The sequence below is a fragment of the Phragmites australis genome, chromosome 24, assembly GCF_958298935.1.
Source record: "Phragmites australis chromosome 24, lpPhrAust1.1, whole genome shotgun sequence".
In the NCBI taxonomy this organism is placed as follows: domain Eukaryota; kingdom Viridiplantae; phylum Streptophyta; class Magnoliopsida; order Poales; family Poaceae; genus Phragmites; species Phragmites australis.
This window is the reverse complement of record NC_084944.1, coordinates 5,035,570-5,052,347: the sequence shown is the minus strand read 5'-3', so window position 1 is coordinate 5,052,347 and position 16,778 is coordinate 5,035,570. Positions and strand designations below refer to the sequence as shown.

Genomic DNA, 16,778 nt, shown 5'->3' with positions numbered 1-16,778 from the left:
GGAGTTGCAACGACAGTGATGGGTGGCGGCGCGGCGACCGGGCGGGAGCGGCAACAGCGGGCAGGAGTTACAGCAGGAGCCGCGAGCCAAGCACGGGTTAGGGTTAGGGGGTGGGGTGGCGGCTGGGCTGGATGGGCCGGCCTAAGCAGTTGGGCTACCAGGCGCCCGTGGATGCCCACAGGCGAAAAACCGCCCCCGCGCCCCACTCGAATACTTATTGGGTCCCCGACCCATGACCCCCGCGGGGAATATTCTACACCCGACCTTGGCCCCACCAGGTCTAAAACCCGCGGGGACCCGACCCGCAATGACCTGTTGATAGCCTTAATTATATGAGCCCAGCGACATGCGTGGACTCTGGAACAAGCACCTAGAGGCAATGTTAGAGGACTATCACCACATTAATCCATGCATAATTGCTGTAGAATAGATGATTTTGATATATATCAGGAATATGCTACAGTCAATGGGTAAGGATATAAGGTCGTTCCCTCTCCCCGAGATCGACAAGGCACATAACACCGCAAATGGTGTGCCCAGGGAGATCTTCGAGGAGTCCACAATCGGGCTCAGCGTTGAGAACGCAACTCTGTTGGACTCCCTCAACACCGAGCAGAGGTCCACCTACAATGAGATTCTTTCTACTATTGACACTCACGAGGGTGGCGTGTTCTTTGTGGATGGATCAGGAGGCATAGGGAAGACTTTTCTGTATAAAACGTTGCTTCCAATGATATGTGGGCATGGTAAGATTGTCGTGGCAACAACTACATCCGGTATTTCAGCTTCCATAATGCCCGGATGAAGAACCGCACACTCGCGCTTCAAGATACCACTAAGTATTTATGATGGTGGGTTATGTAACTTCACAAAATAGAGTGGGACTACCAAGCTCTTGCGGGCAACTTCACTCATTATTTGGAACGAAGCCTCCATGACTAAGAAACATGCGGTGGAGGCGTTGGACAACAGCATGCATGACATAATGGAACAACCAAATCTTCCATTCGGTGGGAAGACAGTTGTATTTGGTGGAGATTTCAAGCAGGTCCTCTCTATTATCTAAAAGAGGTCAAGGGCTGAGATAATCGATGCGTCCTTGCGTAGGTCGTACTTATGGGATTGCATGCATCACCTAAAGCTTTTACGCAACATGAGGGCACAAAGCGACTCGTGGTTTGCAGAATACCTACTAACATCGGTGGTGGCACCGAAGAGGTCAATGGTGATGGTGACGTATGTCTTCCTGACGATATATGCGTGCCTTATACAGGGAAGGACATGGACCTTGATAAACTGATAAACAACGTTTTTCCAATGCTCGATGATAATATGTCAGATCTGAACTACATCACATTGAGAACCATCTTGTCCACACAGAATGATTGCGTTGATATGATTAATATGAAGATGATCAGTCTCTTCCGAGGGGATGAGATGGTGTATCCTAGCTTTGATCATGCAGAAGATGATCCCCATAACTACTACCCTCCCGAGTTCCTTAACTCACTGACTCCTATCAGGCTGCCTCCACACGTGTTGAAGCTCAAGATTAACTGCACTATCATATTACTCAAGAACTGACCCCGCAAACCGACTTTGCAATGGGACGAGGTTGGTAGCCCGAGGGTTCCAAAGAAATGTCATTGATGCAAAGATTGTGCTAGGGCAACATGCTGGTAAAAGGGTTTTCATGTCTCGGATCCCCCTGTGCCCCTCTGATGATGAGATGTTCCTTGTTTAAGAGAAAACAATTTCTTGTTAGGCTCGACTTTGCCATGACAGTCAACAAAGCACAAGGGCAGACCATCCCCAACATTGGCATTTACCTTCCTGTGTCAGTGTTCTCTCACGGTCAGCTATACGTTGTGCTATCTAGAGCCATCGCCAGAGCGAACATCAGGATCCTCGTCATCCCAGCTGATGACAAAAAAAAAGTGCTCAAAGCAAAGTAGGACATATACGAAGAATATGGTCTATAGAGAGGTCCTTACGCCATAGGTGAGGTATTGGTTGCTTATTTGCCAATTACTCTCCACTACTCATGCTTTGCTTTTTTGAATTCTATTAGCTCCTTTATTTCACTCATTACGTCATATTGTGATAATTTTCATAGAATATAAATTTCAATCCGCAAGACTATTACATGTATACAATTGTATTGCAGTGCAATTCATATCATTTTCATATTTAAAGCCTTTATCATTTCAATCTGATATTTGACCAACTATATGCAGGAAAGCTCAAATCGAGCCGTAGTACTTCATTGATCATATGTGGAAGAATGAGGTGGCCAAGTTCAGCATATCGGCAACATGAATGTCACCTGCTACTATTTTTTTATTGATTTATATATCAAACAAGTTTGATGTGCTTATGTGAATTTCTAACAATTTTTTTTTTACTTTTGTGTGCTTCTAATCATGTGGTACTTAGCTGCAAAGAATACCAGACAACTCTCGCTTGGGCAGATTTTGACTAACAAATTTTGTTTCATTTTATACCAAATTGTTAATTATTAAGCTGTGAGGTAGTTACAATAGAGAATCACACTTAGATCCATTGATATAAACAATAGTTTTTTATATATTTAATATTATCTTGTATAATTTTTATTTTCGTTACAACACAATGACACTCAACTATCATGACCAAAATGCATACACCCTTCGTTGACAAAAAAGCGACCAACACGCACAGCACACACTGCGTTTCCTTTCCTCCCACAGGAGCTCACAATTATATGTACTATACAACTTCAGACTTCCATAGTTGATAGTTCCATCTACCGATCACTTTCAAAAGGACTTTCCCCTACAGATTAAGCTCCATTTGCTGATGACCTGTGTGCTCAATGATTCGTCCTGTTCGCCAATCGCCAATCCAACAGACTGCAAATCTGACTCTGAGTGTATCGTGGCACTGCCCCAAGTTCCGGCACCGTATGCACATGTAGACTCGGCTGGTGAATTCAGCTCAAACGTTCAGTGACCAGTCGTAGTTCATGTAGGAGATGTTGATCGCGCCGCCGTCGTTCAGGAGATGCGTCAGGAGCCCGGCCTTGGTCGGGTCCAGGTAGTTGAGGATCCACCGGAGGATGTCCCTGTCCTGCCCAAAATCAGTGCTGTACCTGAAACAGCAAGCAATGGCGATCAAATTCAGGAACTCGTCTTGAAGTCACAAGAGCACTGAAGCAGGGCGACCTGACAAAGTGACCAGATAGGTAGAGATCTGGAGAGCTCACCGTTTGATGATCCTGGTGAGGTGCACGGTCCGGCTCTCCAGGTCGATCTCCACGCCGCCATGGAGGAAGAACTCCCTGGCCGCGTGGCGGAGCTCCGGCTCCACGCCTTGCGACGAGTAGAACCGCACGATCGGGCTGGACCGCGTCGCGTCGCACAGCGCGAAGTGCACCAGCGGGTTCGCCCGTCGCTGCGCCAGCTGCACACGAAACGAAACACCGTGATCAGCTATCGCAGAGCATTGCACAGTTGCAGTGCTGACAGCAACTGAACTGAATCGTACGTACCTCGAGCCTCCGGTCGTTGGAGCCGAACGGCTTGGCCAGCGTGTAGGGCTGCCGCCGGTTGGCCCTGAGGATGCCGTTCCTGATCGCCGCGAGGGAGTAGGGGTGCCCGCCGACGACGTACTGGAAGTCGACGAAGAAGGGCCGCCAGTCGACAGCCCCCGGCTGTCCGATCCTGATCACGGCGTGGATGGCCATCGCGTTGTGCAGGTTCAGGAAGAACGGCAGCCGCTCCTCGGCAGGGAGCGCGGACATGTCCGCCCGCTGAAGCTCCTGCACCAGGTTCGCATATCTGCATGCACGCATAAACACGAGGCCATGAGCACCTGACATTGCTGGATTGGTCCACACGTCGATGATCTGCTTCTGAGCAGTGCAATGCAAGCAGCTGCTGGTTCGTGTTGTACCTTCTGAACTCCTCGCTGGTGGCGATGCGGCTGTAGTCGAGGTGGCGGCGGTCGTCGGAGGCGTAGGCCTCCAGGATGGCGACCATGATCTTGGTCATCCTCTGCCCAATGGTGGCGGCCGGCTTGGGCTCGCCGTCGTTGGTGGAACCCCGGAAGTTGTAGTACTTGGGGACGGCAGGGTCGTGCTCCAAGAACCGGTACAGGTTCTGGCCGCCGTCTTCGAAGTCGTTCTCTCTGCACAGAACAAGGCATCATCGACCGGTGAACAAGCTGTGGCACTGGAAGAAACGAGCTGAATGTTGGGGTAACTTCGGATCGTGCACTCACCTGAAGACATGGTGAATGAAGTGCTTTCTTGCGAGCTCCTTGCCGATCTCCACAGCCTGCAGACAACAATTGCGTGGCCGTCAGTTGACAGATGTTACTTAATGCTAGCAAAAGGACGCAAAGAACAGTGGATGATCTGATCCTAAATTCATGATTCAACGAGGGAATATGCAAGTATGCAAAAAACAAAGAAAGAAAAACTATTGGCCAGTTTTTGTGTATCCCCTTGATTTATAAATGTGGTTGAAGTGAAATATGCACAACTGAGTTCTTCAGAAAAGGAGAAGACAATTTGCTGATCAAATTAACTCAAACAATTGGACTGAACCACTTCAACCCATAGCACCACATGTTCTTATCCGAAACCATAAAAACAAAAGGAAACGAAGTACAAACTGCACTAGACAAATTCTTCGTCCACCGCAATCTGCACGCCAAAAAATCTATCAGGTGGTGCAACCATGACAACGACTAGCTAGGAGTAGGACAGTGACAGCAACATGAACCGGAGTCAAATTTAGGAGAGGAAATTTGGGGAACCCACTCGATCAAATTGTTGGGTCGGTGCTTAAGCACCAACGGGTCAATGACCTTGGCCTCTGCTTTCGGTTCACCCCACTAAGCACAAATCCTCATCAAGGTTCATTTTTTTCATATTTTTCCTCCAAAAAAATTGTAACCGGGATGCCACCTCAATATGTCCCCTAAACATTGTTCATACTTATTCAAAACTTAGGTCAGGTTGCCGCGGGGCAAAAAATCTTGCGAAGAAGGTTTGTGCTGGGAAAAAAATCTTTTAGCTGCAGACCAATCAGAAGTCGTAGCACACACTAAGGTTGCCGTGTGACCGTGTGAGCAGCGGAGCTACGTGGTCGGCACAAAATATCTCTTGTACACACAAGCACGATCCGTTCAGTTATTATCCGAGTCAAAACTGCCAAACGGGTTTTGGAGGCATGGCAGGTACCGGACCAGGGCCCACTCGCACCTCGCCACGCACACGTGACTCTCCACGTCGATTGGTTCGTAGCTAACGCAAGTGAAGATTCATCGGCGATGCAAAATGTGGCTTTTGAGTCCTTTCGTAGAGCTGTATTATTTATGCAGGCTAAGTAAAAATATGCTTAACGAAATCATATTTTTGAAAAAAACATGTTTTTTTAATTATCATCGGATCAGTCTAGAGTAAATTCGGTAACCAAACACATCCAAAAGGGATAAAAGCACCGGACCCGGATGCAGAAACGGTCAAGTTGTACGCGGGAGTCGCGGACGCGATGAACGGGCCGGCCTCGTGTGGGGCCTGGCTGCAACTAACCAGACGAACAACCAATCGGTCGGCGTGCCATGTGGGTGTCCCGCACCCGCACCGGCCCGTTCCATTCCGCCTTGCCCTCCTCCAGTCGCGGCGCGGGAAAACCAGGCGAGCGGGGGGCCCGCGGACCGGTTCGGCACGGCAGCACGTAACGCTCCCCCACACGCCCGCCGCACGTGATCCTAGGGAGAGTTTGCGTCCGAGCCCCTTACTTCCGCTAAAATTCATTCATGGCCGCGTGCATCTTTTGATTCTCGTTCGATCAAACATTTTCGACCCCTTGGCTTCGTTTTTCTTTGAAGTCCAACACATCACCCCTTGGCTTAAAGGAATGATATTAGTGTGATGGTTCTACTCCTCGCTGAACGACATTTGTGTGATCGATCCTTGCCGTGATGCCATCTATGGTCTAAGGTAAAACATTAAATTTTGGTTGGCAGTCATGCCAAATTACCATTTGCTCACCTCCATCCAGATAGATTAGTTCATTTATTCCTTAAAAAGATGGTAAATGTACTCGTTGTGCATATTACTACAACGTAAGACTTCCTTAGATATGTTTGAATTCAAATCCAGCGAAGGGGTTCAATGAAAAAGCCACAATTAACAGAAACACAAAGTTTTGCCTAGCTTTTTTTTTTTCTGAAGGGGGAGTTTTGCCTAATTTAAAGTACCCAGCACCCATATAAATGCAAAATTAATAGTTAGCACATCAACAGGAGCAAATGACACTATCCCCCTACAGCCCCAAATTATTTAATCCAAGCCCTTTAATTAGCCCAGAATCACTGACTATTCATGCATGCATAAACAAAGATTCAGAGCAGCAAACACCGAAGCGCCAAAAGAGTAAAAAGTCAAACGATGAAGCAGTGGCAATCTAGTACGACTCACCTTCTTCCTGCTGCACTCCAAATGGTTCACGATGCCGTCGACCATGTCCGCGCCGGAGAAGCAGTTCTTGACGAGCTTGACCCTGACGAACCTGTCCTGGATAGGCAGCCGGTGCCGGAGCACCCTCACGATGCCTACCATGGCGTCGTCCTCCTCCTCCTCCTTGCCAGACTCGTCGAACCCATACACGGGTACCCGCGGCGCCGAGTCGGGGCACCGCCTGCCGGCAAGGTCGCGCACGCGGCGCTCGAACTCGCCGCTGTTGCGCAGGGAGTTGAGCACGACGAGCCCACCCAGGAGCTTCTCGTTGAGGAAGATCTGGGGCACGCGGGCCGCGGCGCCCGCGCGGGAGGCGAGGTCGGCCTCGCGCTCCGGGAACACGTCGAGGTTGATCTCGACGTAGGGCAGACCGGACTGCCGGAAGAAGGAGCGCACGGCGGCGCAGTCACGGCAGCCCGAGCGGGAGAAGAAGCTGACCCGGCCCTTGATGTGGGTGCCCGAGAAGGAATACCCGTCGTCGCAACCGCCTCCGAGGGTGGCCTCGTCCTCGGCGGCGTCGGCGGCGATCGCGTCCTTGAGGCGCACGGTGACTTTCACGTTGGGCAGGTGGATCTCCTGCACGCTGCAGGTGTCGACCGCGGGAGACGACGGCGAGGCTTCCTTGAGCGACGAGATGCGGCGGGTGATGGCCGAGGACAGCACGTCGCGGCGGTCGCGGAAGAACCGCCCGATGGACGCCACGTCCACGACGGGCGTGCCGGCGGAGTTTGCGGAGGCGGACCGCTCCACGGGCCTCTGCTCCTCCTCCTCCTCCTCCTCCTCTCCCGCGTAGCCGTGCGGCGTGGGCGCGGAGAGCACCCTGGCCAGCCCCGGCGGCGCCTCCGGCTGCGGCAGGTGCGGCGGCGGTCGAAGCACCACGCCCTGCAGCATCTTGCGCGCGTAGTACACATCCTCCTCCACCTCGCCGGCGCCCGCCACGGTTGCTAGCCCGGGCGGGGTCTCAGGCCGCGGGACTCGCGTCGGCGGCTCGACGACGCCTTCAGAGGGACGATCCCGTTCCTTCTTGTCCGCAGCCGTTGGCTCCGGCGGCGGTGGAGCGGGGGCGAGGTGGTGGGGGAGCGCGTCGAGGCGGGCGTGGTGGTGGTGGGGCGCGAGCGGCATGGCCACGAGGGTCTCTTCTCCCATCTCTCTCTGTCTCACTCTCTGCTCCCGGGGCCTGTGTTTACGAACGGGAGGAGGGGCCCGAACGGAACGGGATGGCAGCGGTATTTCTCTTCCCTCTCCTCCTGCTCTGTGTAACGGGATTTGGGATTTCGTTTCAGCGGCGAGGCGAACGAGGAGTGAGCGGCCGGGAAGGGGGGGGGGGGGTTTAAGAACCGCCGCGGGATCCGCCCGCCACGACGGGGGTCCGAGTGGGCCCGGTGCGTGGGGCCATGCGGCGCTGACGTGGAGGGCCGGGTGAATCGGCGTGCGCTCGCGCGAAGGGTTCAACGGGGAAGAAGGGGTCAGTCGGTCAGGGGAGGGGAGGCGTGATGTCGCCGAGCCGAGCGATTGACGGACGACGGGAGGGTCGGGGGCGGGGTCGTTTGACGAGTTAGTTTATTTTTTTATTAAATTAATTAGATAGATACAGATTTTTAATTCAATTAAATAAGTTTTAGATCAATTTAATAATTGAAAAATTCAAAACTTGCATCCCTAGCTGATGCGCGCTCGGGGATCGATCTCATGGTACCGGTTTGATTTTCGACAGGACAGGAGAAATACGAGTGGCTGTACGGGCTTTCGCTTGACTTCGTGGTGGACAGACGGGTGTGTGAGCTTCGGCAGTGGACTTGAAGTCAGAGTTCCGAGCCTGGTACGAGCAAATCTTGGAGTCACAGAAGGGAGGCTGCCGTGCCACACAGGACACGGGGAGCAGCGGAGCCCTCGCCGAGAATCAACGGGTCGTATATCTGCCTCGGGTTCAGCCGGAAGGATCACGTCCCGGCTTGCACACGTTGGCTCGATTCCATCTGAGAGCTGGGCGCCGGCGAGAAGCATACGTGCAAAGGGGCCATGGGGCCAGACACGTACACGGTGTGATAGATCCGGCAAGGTGATGATTTCACTTCGTCAAGCATCGAAACTGTCGACATTCAAGCAGCTTCCGCACAGTTTCCCTGCCGGACGAAAGAAAACCGGTGGATCAATCCTAGTCGTTTTCACGCTACGAACAGGCCGCTACGAGACGATCTCCGCTGCTGCCTGCACATCGGGTTCGCCGGACAAATGCCAAGCAAGGCCTGAAGCTTCGATCGTTGTCGCTTTCATATTCCTGTATATCCCCCAAAGTATCTGAACTTCTGAAGCACCAACCCTTCCAGCATCAGCAGATAAACAAATGCACCAAATTCAGAACACATCAGGGCTGGAGCTGGACCATGTCCAGTTTTTGTTGCCATTTGGTTGCCGTTGAGATGGTGCTGACTGTTTCATGTGTACATGCCTAATCATCAGGGAAGACAAATTCTACAGCTAATGATGCATGCTTTATTAATATAGGTATTATCTTTTTTCGGAGATGTGAAAGTATTTGCAGGATTAACTCTCCATGATTTTTCTTGCTTCAAGCCCGGTTGTGGCTTACCTGACTCACATGTTATCTGTAGGATTAATATGGTGCTGCCTCAGCTTTGTGCTTCCTCACAAGCTCGTGTGTTTTACTTGATACATATCACCGAGTAAAGAAAACAGCTCCATCACAGAACCGTGACAACCTTCCTCGCTTGCAAGACATAGTTGTGGAGACTTCGACGCTAATTCGGGAGCCGAGACCATTTCAATTGGCAGAGAGACACTTGCATACGCCTGACCTGCCTCACGGACGTGCATATGCATGCACAGGAATGGTTCAAATTTTGGGCTTGGTTTCAACATCAACACGTCAATTGGTGAAACCACCTCCTTTTTGTATCGTTCATGGACGCATAAATACGTAGCTGCATGTTTCAGAGACAAGTCGGCGACCAAATGGCAAGAAGAACTGTCAACCGTGCGACCCATATATTTTATTTGGAAGTTTCTCAGAGGGCAGTTCTTATTCCATTGCTAGATTGAATTTTCTTTCTGATACGTCAGCAGCTTTTGTATGGTGAGATCACTGAGATGAGCCGGAAATAAATTAGATAGCGTCAATAAAGCATAATTTATTGTGGCTCGGCCTTCAAAACTAAATCTTCATCATTATTTACTCATAAAATATACCGTTTATACTAGAAAACCAATATAGTGTGAAAGTATTTTGAAATACGAGTATAGTTTTACAATTTTGAAAACAATATAGCTAAGTGTATCGTCAAGTACTACTTTGATCGTTAAAAAACTGCACCACGTAAATGCATATGCAGAGACAGAGTCTTCGAGACATGGCCCAAGCACATGCTCGTCGCCTCGTCATAGACAATAAACTGAATAAAGTTCCGTGTCTGCACACATACATAGCCAGTAACGTGAGCCCATACGCCAGAACGAATTAGCACACGAGTGCTGTACGGGACACCTGTGTCTGTCGCCGTGCTCAACGCAAAAAACTCACAGGTGCACTCGCCTAACAGTGGAGCTGCTCACCGATTACCTCTTAACATCTGGAGCATCTCTCGTGAGCAAACATGGAGCTCTACGAAACGGTCGGCGCACAGACGCACAGTTCACCCGGTCTCTCTCGCCTCACGCTTGAAGCAGGCCGTGTGGAAAACTGGAAACATTGGGCACCGTTGACGGCGAGGCGACGGCGGACCAGCTATTTTTTTGCCGTCTCCGCCAACAGCGAGCTCGAGACGGCACGGAGACGGCACGGCACCGTCTCACCGAATGCCCTGCAGCCAATGCGATCTGCTGATCCGGGAGGCGGTGGCAAGTGGCGACCGGATGCAATGCAATGCAACAGCGTTAACTCGGCAGATTGGTAGCCGGACACGGGCCTAACAGATTGGTGGGGTTAGGACACAGCAGTACCAGTCCACCGAGGTGGGGTTAGAATCTAATTCGAATTTAGATGTTCAATTTAAAAAAAATTATATATGTAAAATATAACTTAAAAGTTCAACTTGAATTTGATACGTCTGATGTGATAAAAAAAATTAAATACGAGTGTCTGATAACACCGGTGGCTAGGCGAGAGGAGTTGAATGTTCTCGTCCTCCTCGTTTGGTTGAGGAGATAAGGGAGCATGCATAGCAAGGCTTGCTGCACGGGACGGAGAGTGCGAGACATGTATCATGAATACGAGAACCAAGATAAGGATAAGAGATCAAACGATGACCAGCAAGGTAGGTAAATGACAGGTGATCTAATTCACTTGTATCTCATCTTCACGAACCATCAAAAGTGTGAAACCCTGGCTTATGTACTTTTCAGATCAATATAGTTGCACTTTGATTGGAAGCGTGAATAGATATTTTCAGTCCAACAACTTCTTCGCATCAGGTTTGTAGTGTGTGCGTGCACAAGTAGCACTGGTTAAAGTGTATCACCTCGCACTTGGATCGTTATTAAAAACACGCTTCCTGGAGGTCTGTTCAGATGAGGAAGAATGTCAACGGGGTAGGGAGTGAGTTGATTTAGGGATCCTTACATCGTCGGACTTAAAAGAGGTCATGGGGAGCAAGGCCAGTCCGGTGGAGAAGGCAAGCGCGGGGCGGAGCAGCGGAGATGTCACTGCCCGAGGGTGGCAGAGGATGGTCAGTAGACCAGTTCCGGGGGTAATGACGATAGGTAGCACCGGCGGATCTGGTGGCGGAAGCAGCGTTGAAGACGGGTGAAGAAAGGCAAGAGGCGGGGGAGCACGAGCTCTTGGGAAGCTGTCGGAAGGTTGAAGTCTTAAAGACTCCTATCCAAAGGCTCACAACCATCCATCCCCTTATTTAAAAATTACATCACGCAGAGGCATGTGCAGGGACTCCGGCTCAAGCACATGACATGCATATCCAAGACCATTTTTTTATATTTTTTGTTTCAAAATTTGCAAAAATTACACGAGTGTTTCAAAATATTACAATAATAGACTACCATCGCTCGTTCATCGGACGAGAGCAAGGTCTCACCACCTTGTAGGCCCCACCAGTCAGAAGATTAAAAATGTGGTGAGGCCATGTGTCGCCCGTTCATTGGGCAACACCTTGCTGTCACTCAGTGAATGGGCATGATCTTTGTGTCGCCCATTGAACAGGCGACAACAAGGTGTCACCCAATGAATAGGAGACACCTTGCTGCCTTTTTTTATTTACGGCGGAACAGGCGCGCATCGCAATGTCTATGTTTTAGATTCGTCTAGTGACATTAGATGTTCGTGCGGTATTTTGGATACCCAGATTTTACTGAAATGGAAAGGTGAACATGGTGATTTTAATAGGAACTGCAACATAACGGACGATGGCATGTATGTTCATAATCATTCTAATCTTAACAAGTACCACATCTAAACCTAACATGTATTAGGGAATGTAAACAACATGATTACAACATGTGATCTACTGAGTAGTACGTTGGTACTTTCCCTTTCTTGTCGCTTCCGGTCATGTCTCACATGCCCGACGTGCCCTCTCGCGCTTTCTCTCCCTCTCCGCCTCACAAGCCTCCACCATCATGTGGTTACGCTCCTCTCTCATCTTCTGCTCCTCCTCCTGAATACGCTTGAGCGTAGCCTCCATCCTCTCATTGGCTTCCATCTCACGGAAGCGTCTCCAAACGGTGTGATACTGAGTGTAAAGGAGAAACACATCCGATTGTGACTGCTTAGTATCTAGCCACTGTAAGAAGTCACATAATGGTGACGGAGACTGCAACAGAGACAAAAATATTAAGTGCTAATTCTTAGTTGTATTTGGAGTAGTTTGGCCAGAATGGTCACCTGGCGGTGGAAGCCAACATTGGTGGTTCCTTGCGATGGATCGTACTCATAGTTATGACACATGAAGAACCTCGTTCCATAGGTGTCGAGTGTTAATCCTTGACAGTGATTCCGGAGTATATTGGATAGTGGGTGCATGAACGGTGTTTTGGGAACACGGGGAGTTGATGAGCTAGCGTTCGGTGAAGCACATGATGAATTGTGTGTGTGATGAACTCTGAGACGCGAGCAGTTATACAAGTTCAGGCCTCCCGGAGGATAATAACGCTACGTCATGTGTGTTGTGTTTTTTGAAGGATCTGAGTGGGTTACAGAGGGTGTTCTAACTGATTATCAGGCTTTTTCCTCTTTCTTACAAACGGGGTCCCCATCCCTTTATATAGGAGGGAGGAGGAGAACTTACACGTGGATCCAAACAGAGGACTCCTGCTCATCCTAATATCTAACCCAAACTATCATTACAGAGGACAAAGTGTGCCCACTTGCCCTAAAGGTTTGATACATCCTCTCATCGTGCGCCGTAGATCTTTGGCTATCACACCATCTCGTTCAGGTGCTCTTCCTGCCTCTTGTATGTGGAGTTATCAACTTGCCTGATTGGCTTACTAACACCGTCCCATCTATTGTGCGGTGCCCTGCTGGTCCGCACTGCCCCACCCATAGCATTTAATGCCACGGGACAGGACACTACCCTTCTGCACCGTCCATAACTTTGTTCGTAGGGGAATGCGTCTAGGGAAGGAAAAAAATACTTGAGTAAATATCAATAAATATGATTGGATAGTTTGTGTCAGGTCCGGCCCTGCGACTAGTGGGGCTGATTGCGGGTTCAGGCGAGATCCCAATGAGGCTGGTTGCGTAAGCCTCATACTGGTCGCGGGACTTCCTACCCTGGTCGTGTGACCGACTAGTTTTTAGGACATACACATCTCTAGTTCTTATATTCCTTAGGGGACCTTTTTGCCAAGATACCCCTATACTCCATATACCGATAATATCCCCCAAGCTTCCCCGTGATCGTTGTCCATCCTAGTCGTACAACTTGGGCCCCTGGCAAACGTAAGCTGTCGGGGAGTGGTTGTTTTGACGTTGTCAGTCTTTCGAGTTTAAGTCTGAGTTTTCGTATCATGGGGGGAGCTTTTAAGCGTCCTGAGAGAGAGAGAGACATTGATTGCTGCTGGCCCTGAAGGACTCTTTGGTTCCTTTAGTGTGCCCCCTCGGATTTCGAGCGGCTTGACCGCCGCGCCTATTGGGGTGCCGCTGGGATCTTTTTTATAAAAGGGGAGTGTTTGATGATCTTTTGGATTGCCCTCACGTCTTCCTTCCTGTCTCGCGTTCTGCTTAGTAGTGTTGGCAAGACCCGGGGTCATGGCGTGCTCCTTTCCTTCCTCGTTGGAGAGCTTGACGACTTCAGAATGCTTGGTGACGGCTGAGTCGCCTCCAACGCCGGTCTCTCTCACCGTGGTGCGTCCATAGTCAATCGACGTCACGGGTATGCTTGCATGGTCGAAGCCGGTGCTTGCCAAGTTCGAGCCGGCGACCATCATACTTCCACTCTTTCTTCATGAACCGTCTTCTGCTAGTTCGTTTTGGTCTCCATCCTGGGCGGATCCCCCAGTCGAGGTCATCGAAGTCTCCGATGATGAGGGGGAGATCGATTGGAACCTTCTGGAGGAAGAGGTGTGGAACAGGCCGAGCGACCAGGGGAGGCAGGTGTGGAGACATTCCACTGTTGGGACAGGCACTTAAAGCTCTTAGAGCAAGTTAGGCTCACCCGGTTCTCCAGGATATAATCCAAGAGTAGAATATCTAGCTAGGTATGAGTCTGCTAATCGAGGCCCACTTGTAATTTCTCCCTCTCTCTGGTATATAAAGAGAGGAAAATCTGATTTGTAAAGGGAGAATCGGTAACCAATTCACAAGCACTCATAACAAAATACACAGGACGTAGGACTATTGTATTTCGAGAGGCCTAAACGTGGATAACCCGGGTGTTCTTGAGTTCAACACACACACCAATGAAAGCACACCTTAAGCATTGTTCACGCACCCTTCGACTGGTACACCCCGAAATCGTTATCAGGGATTAACTCTCGATAAACATATTGCAAATAACCTGTTAGATGCATTTACTGACTACAAAAGTGTCACAAAATCCTATAATCTTGCCAAAAATATGCCCAAAAGAGTTGAGGTATCAATAAAAACCACTCAACTCCATGTTCAAAATAAGAGGGGGGAAGTATGACCACCATGAAGGATACAACTTCTTGCAAGCACCAAAGGAAACAGAGAAAGAAACCCTCTAAACAGTAAGTGCAAGTCAACCTCAAGTTGACAGACACCCAATAGATAGTATATACCCAATGGATGGGCAGCATCCATAACCCAGCCTAATAGTGCACTCAATTAATGATGCTGGGACATTGTAATACACTGACTCAATCATATTGAAAAATCACAAACAGTCACTAAGGGAACCAGAGATTTCCACCAACTATCTAGATTCTGGATAATCATATGACCAAAAGAATATAATTGTCAATGCATACTTCTCCACTACGATTGCAAACAACCTCCAAAATGATCCAGATCCCAAGACCATGGCAGAGTGTAAACAACGCTTAGACTAGACTTAATGGAAGGATGAAATCCAAGCAGATATAGTCTCGCTCACAACAAGAGAGATATTCACAAAAGTAATATCTACACCTCCAAATATCTTTCATGTGGGATTCAAATCCTTTTTCGTCCGGAAATGAAATGAGAACAAAGAGGTGATGAGATACCAAGCAAGGCTTGTGTAGCATCTAGGTCCCTAGGTAACTGGTAAGTGTTCCAGTGATTAATGAAAACTGTATCATTGTGACTAACAATTTATTTTGAAGGGAATCAAAAAATTTAGTATACAATGATATTTGGGTACTCTTGGTCTCTAAAGCGATAATCTGGTCGATCAAAAGATATGTGCATCAAGATTAAGGATCTTCTAATTCTAAGTGTCACAAAGGAGATGAAGGACACTTAGAGTAGTATAGGTTTCCTTTCTTAATTTTTTGACCGTACTATAAAGCAGGGCTAAGAGTAGTAGCTTGACCTAATTGAGTCTAGACTTAGTTTGATGTACACTTGTGAAATTCTAGCACTAGCTAGCTCATAGAAGTTCATGGTTGAGATGTTGAGAAGTTAGTTCTCAAGGAAAGATTGAATTGGATGAGCTCAGAAAAACTTGCCTCATCGGATGATCCGGTGGTTGTGTTATTGGTCTCACTGGAGCATTATTTGCACAAGTCAGAAAAGCACTTCTATGTTCACCGGATGCTCCGATGAACAAGGCTAGGGTATCACCAGATGCTTTTTTTGTTGACATGTGTCCAAAATTTTTAGAAGTGTTACACCAGATGGTCCGGTGTTAGAGTGTTTAAAGCACCAGACTAATTTCAATATAAGAGAATTTTTCTGAGAAAAATGAAGTTGAACTCATAGGATTATTCGGTGATGGGAAGATGTACTCACCGGACTAATTCTTGCAGAGAAGCTTTTTTGGTGACCAGAGAGATTTGTACTCACCGGATTATATGGTGACTAAAAGTTGAGATCATCGGACTAATTTCTGCAGAGAGGTTTCTTTGGGCAGTTTGAAGTGATCTACTCATCGGATTGTCCAGTGATGAATACGTATGAGCACCAGAGCATTTTTCAGCAGAGAGGCTTGCAAAGTGAAGTTTGGCTTGGTTCAACTGATCGGATGGTCCGGTGTCAGTGTATTAAACACATGATGCTTATCAGTGGACTAATTCTTAGGAGTAATGGCTAGTGATAGCTGGCACTTGGATATAAAAATTTGTACTCACCGGATTGTCTGGTGTGAGTAAGGATATACTCACTGGACCATCCGGTGATAACAGAAAATATGGGTGGTTAGGCAATGGCTATTTTTGGATCTCTAACCTATAAATACCCCTCCACTTGGTTCCGTTCTATACTCTTGCGATCCAGAGGAGTTTATACACTGTGTGTGTCATCAAGAAGTAAGAGAGAGCACTTGAGTTAATTTTCAAGTTCATAATTGAAGATTAAGAAGATCATTAGTGCTTGGAGAGTATCAAGTGTGCATCTAGCTGTAGTCTAGGCTTGATCTTAGTCAAGTGAAGCTATTGGCTTGTTACTCTTGGTGGTTGGTAACACCTAGCCGGTTTTGGTGATTAGAGATGTTCTCGGTGAGTTCTTAGAGTTCTTGTGGGAAACCCGAGAAGAGCTTGTACTTGGTTTGATGCCCGTCAATCCGGAGATGGAGAAGTGGCAATCATGAGAGAGAACTTGAGTCTTGGTGACTCAAGGGGGAGCGATATCCTTGATGGATGCTCCAACGAGGACTAGAGGGAGTGCTAACTCCTCGATACCTCGGAAAAAAATCCG

General features: G+C 48.7%; 1 protein-coding gene across 1 annotated transcript; it reads right to left on the bottom strand.

The window, feature by feature from the left end:
- Window positions 1–2,562: 2,562 nt before the first annotated feature.
- LOC133907617 (uncharacterized) lies at window positions 2,563–7,806 on the bottom strand. Its single transcript, XM_062349688.1, has 6 exons — window positions 6,470–7,806; window positions 4,261–4,316; window positions 3,934–4,167; window positions 3,530–3,818; window positions 3,245–3,441; window positions 2,563–3,130 (listed from the first exon to the last, which is right to left on the bottom strand). Exons 1-6 carry the CDS (start codon window positions 7,652–7,654, stop codon window positions 2,977–2,979), a joined length of 2,115 nt encoding a protein of 704 aa, XP_062205672.1. The 5' UTR covers window positions 7,655–7,806; the 3' UTR covers window positions 2,563–2,976.
- Between the last annotated feature and the right edge of the window lie 8,972 nt (window positions 7,807–16,778).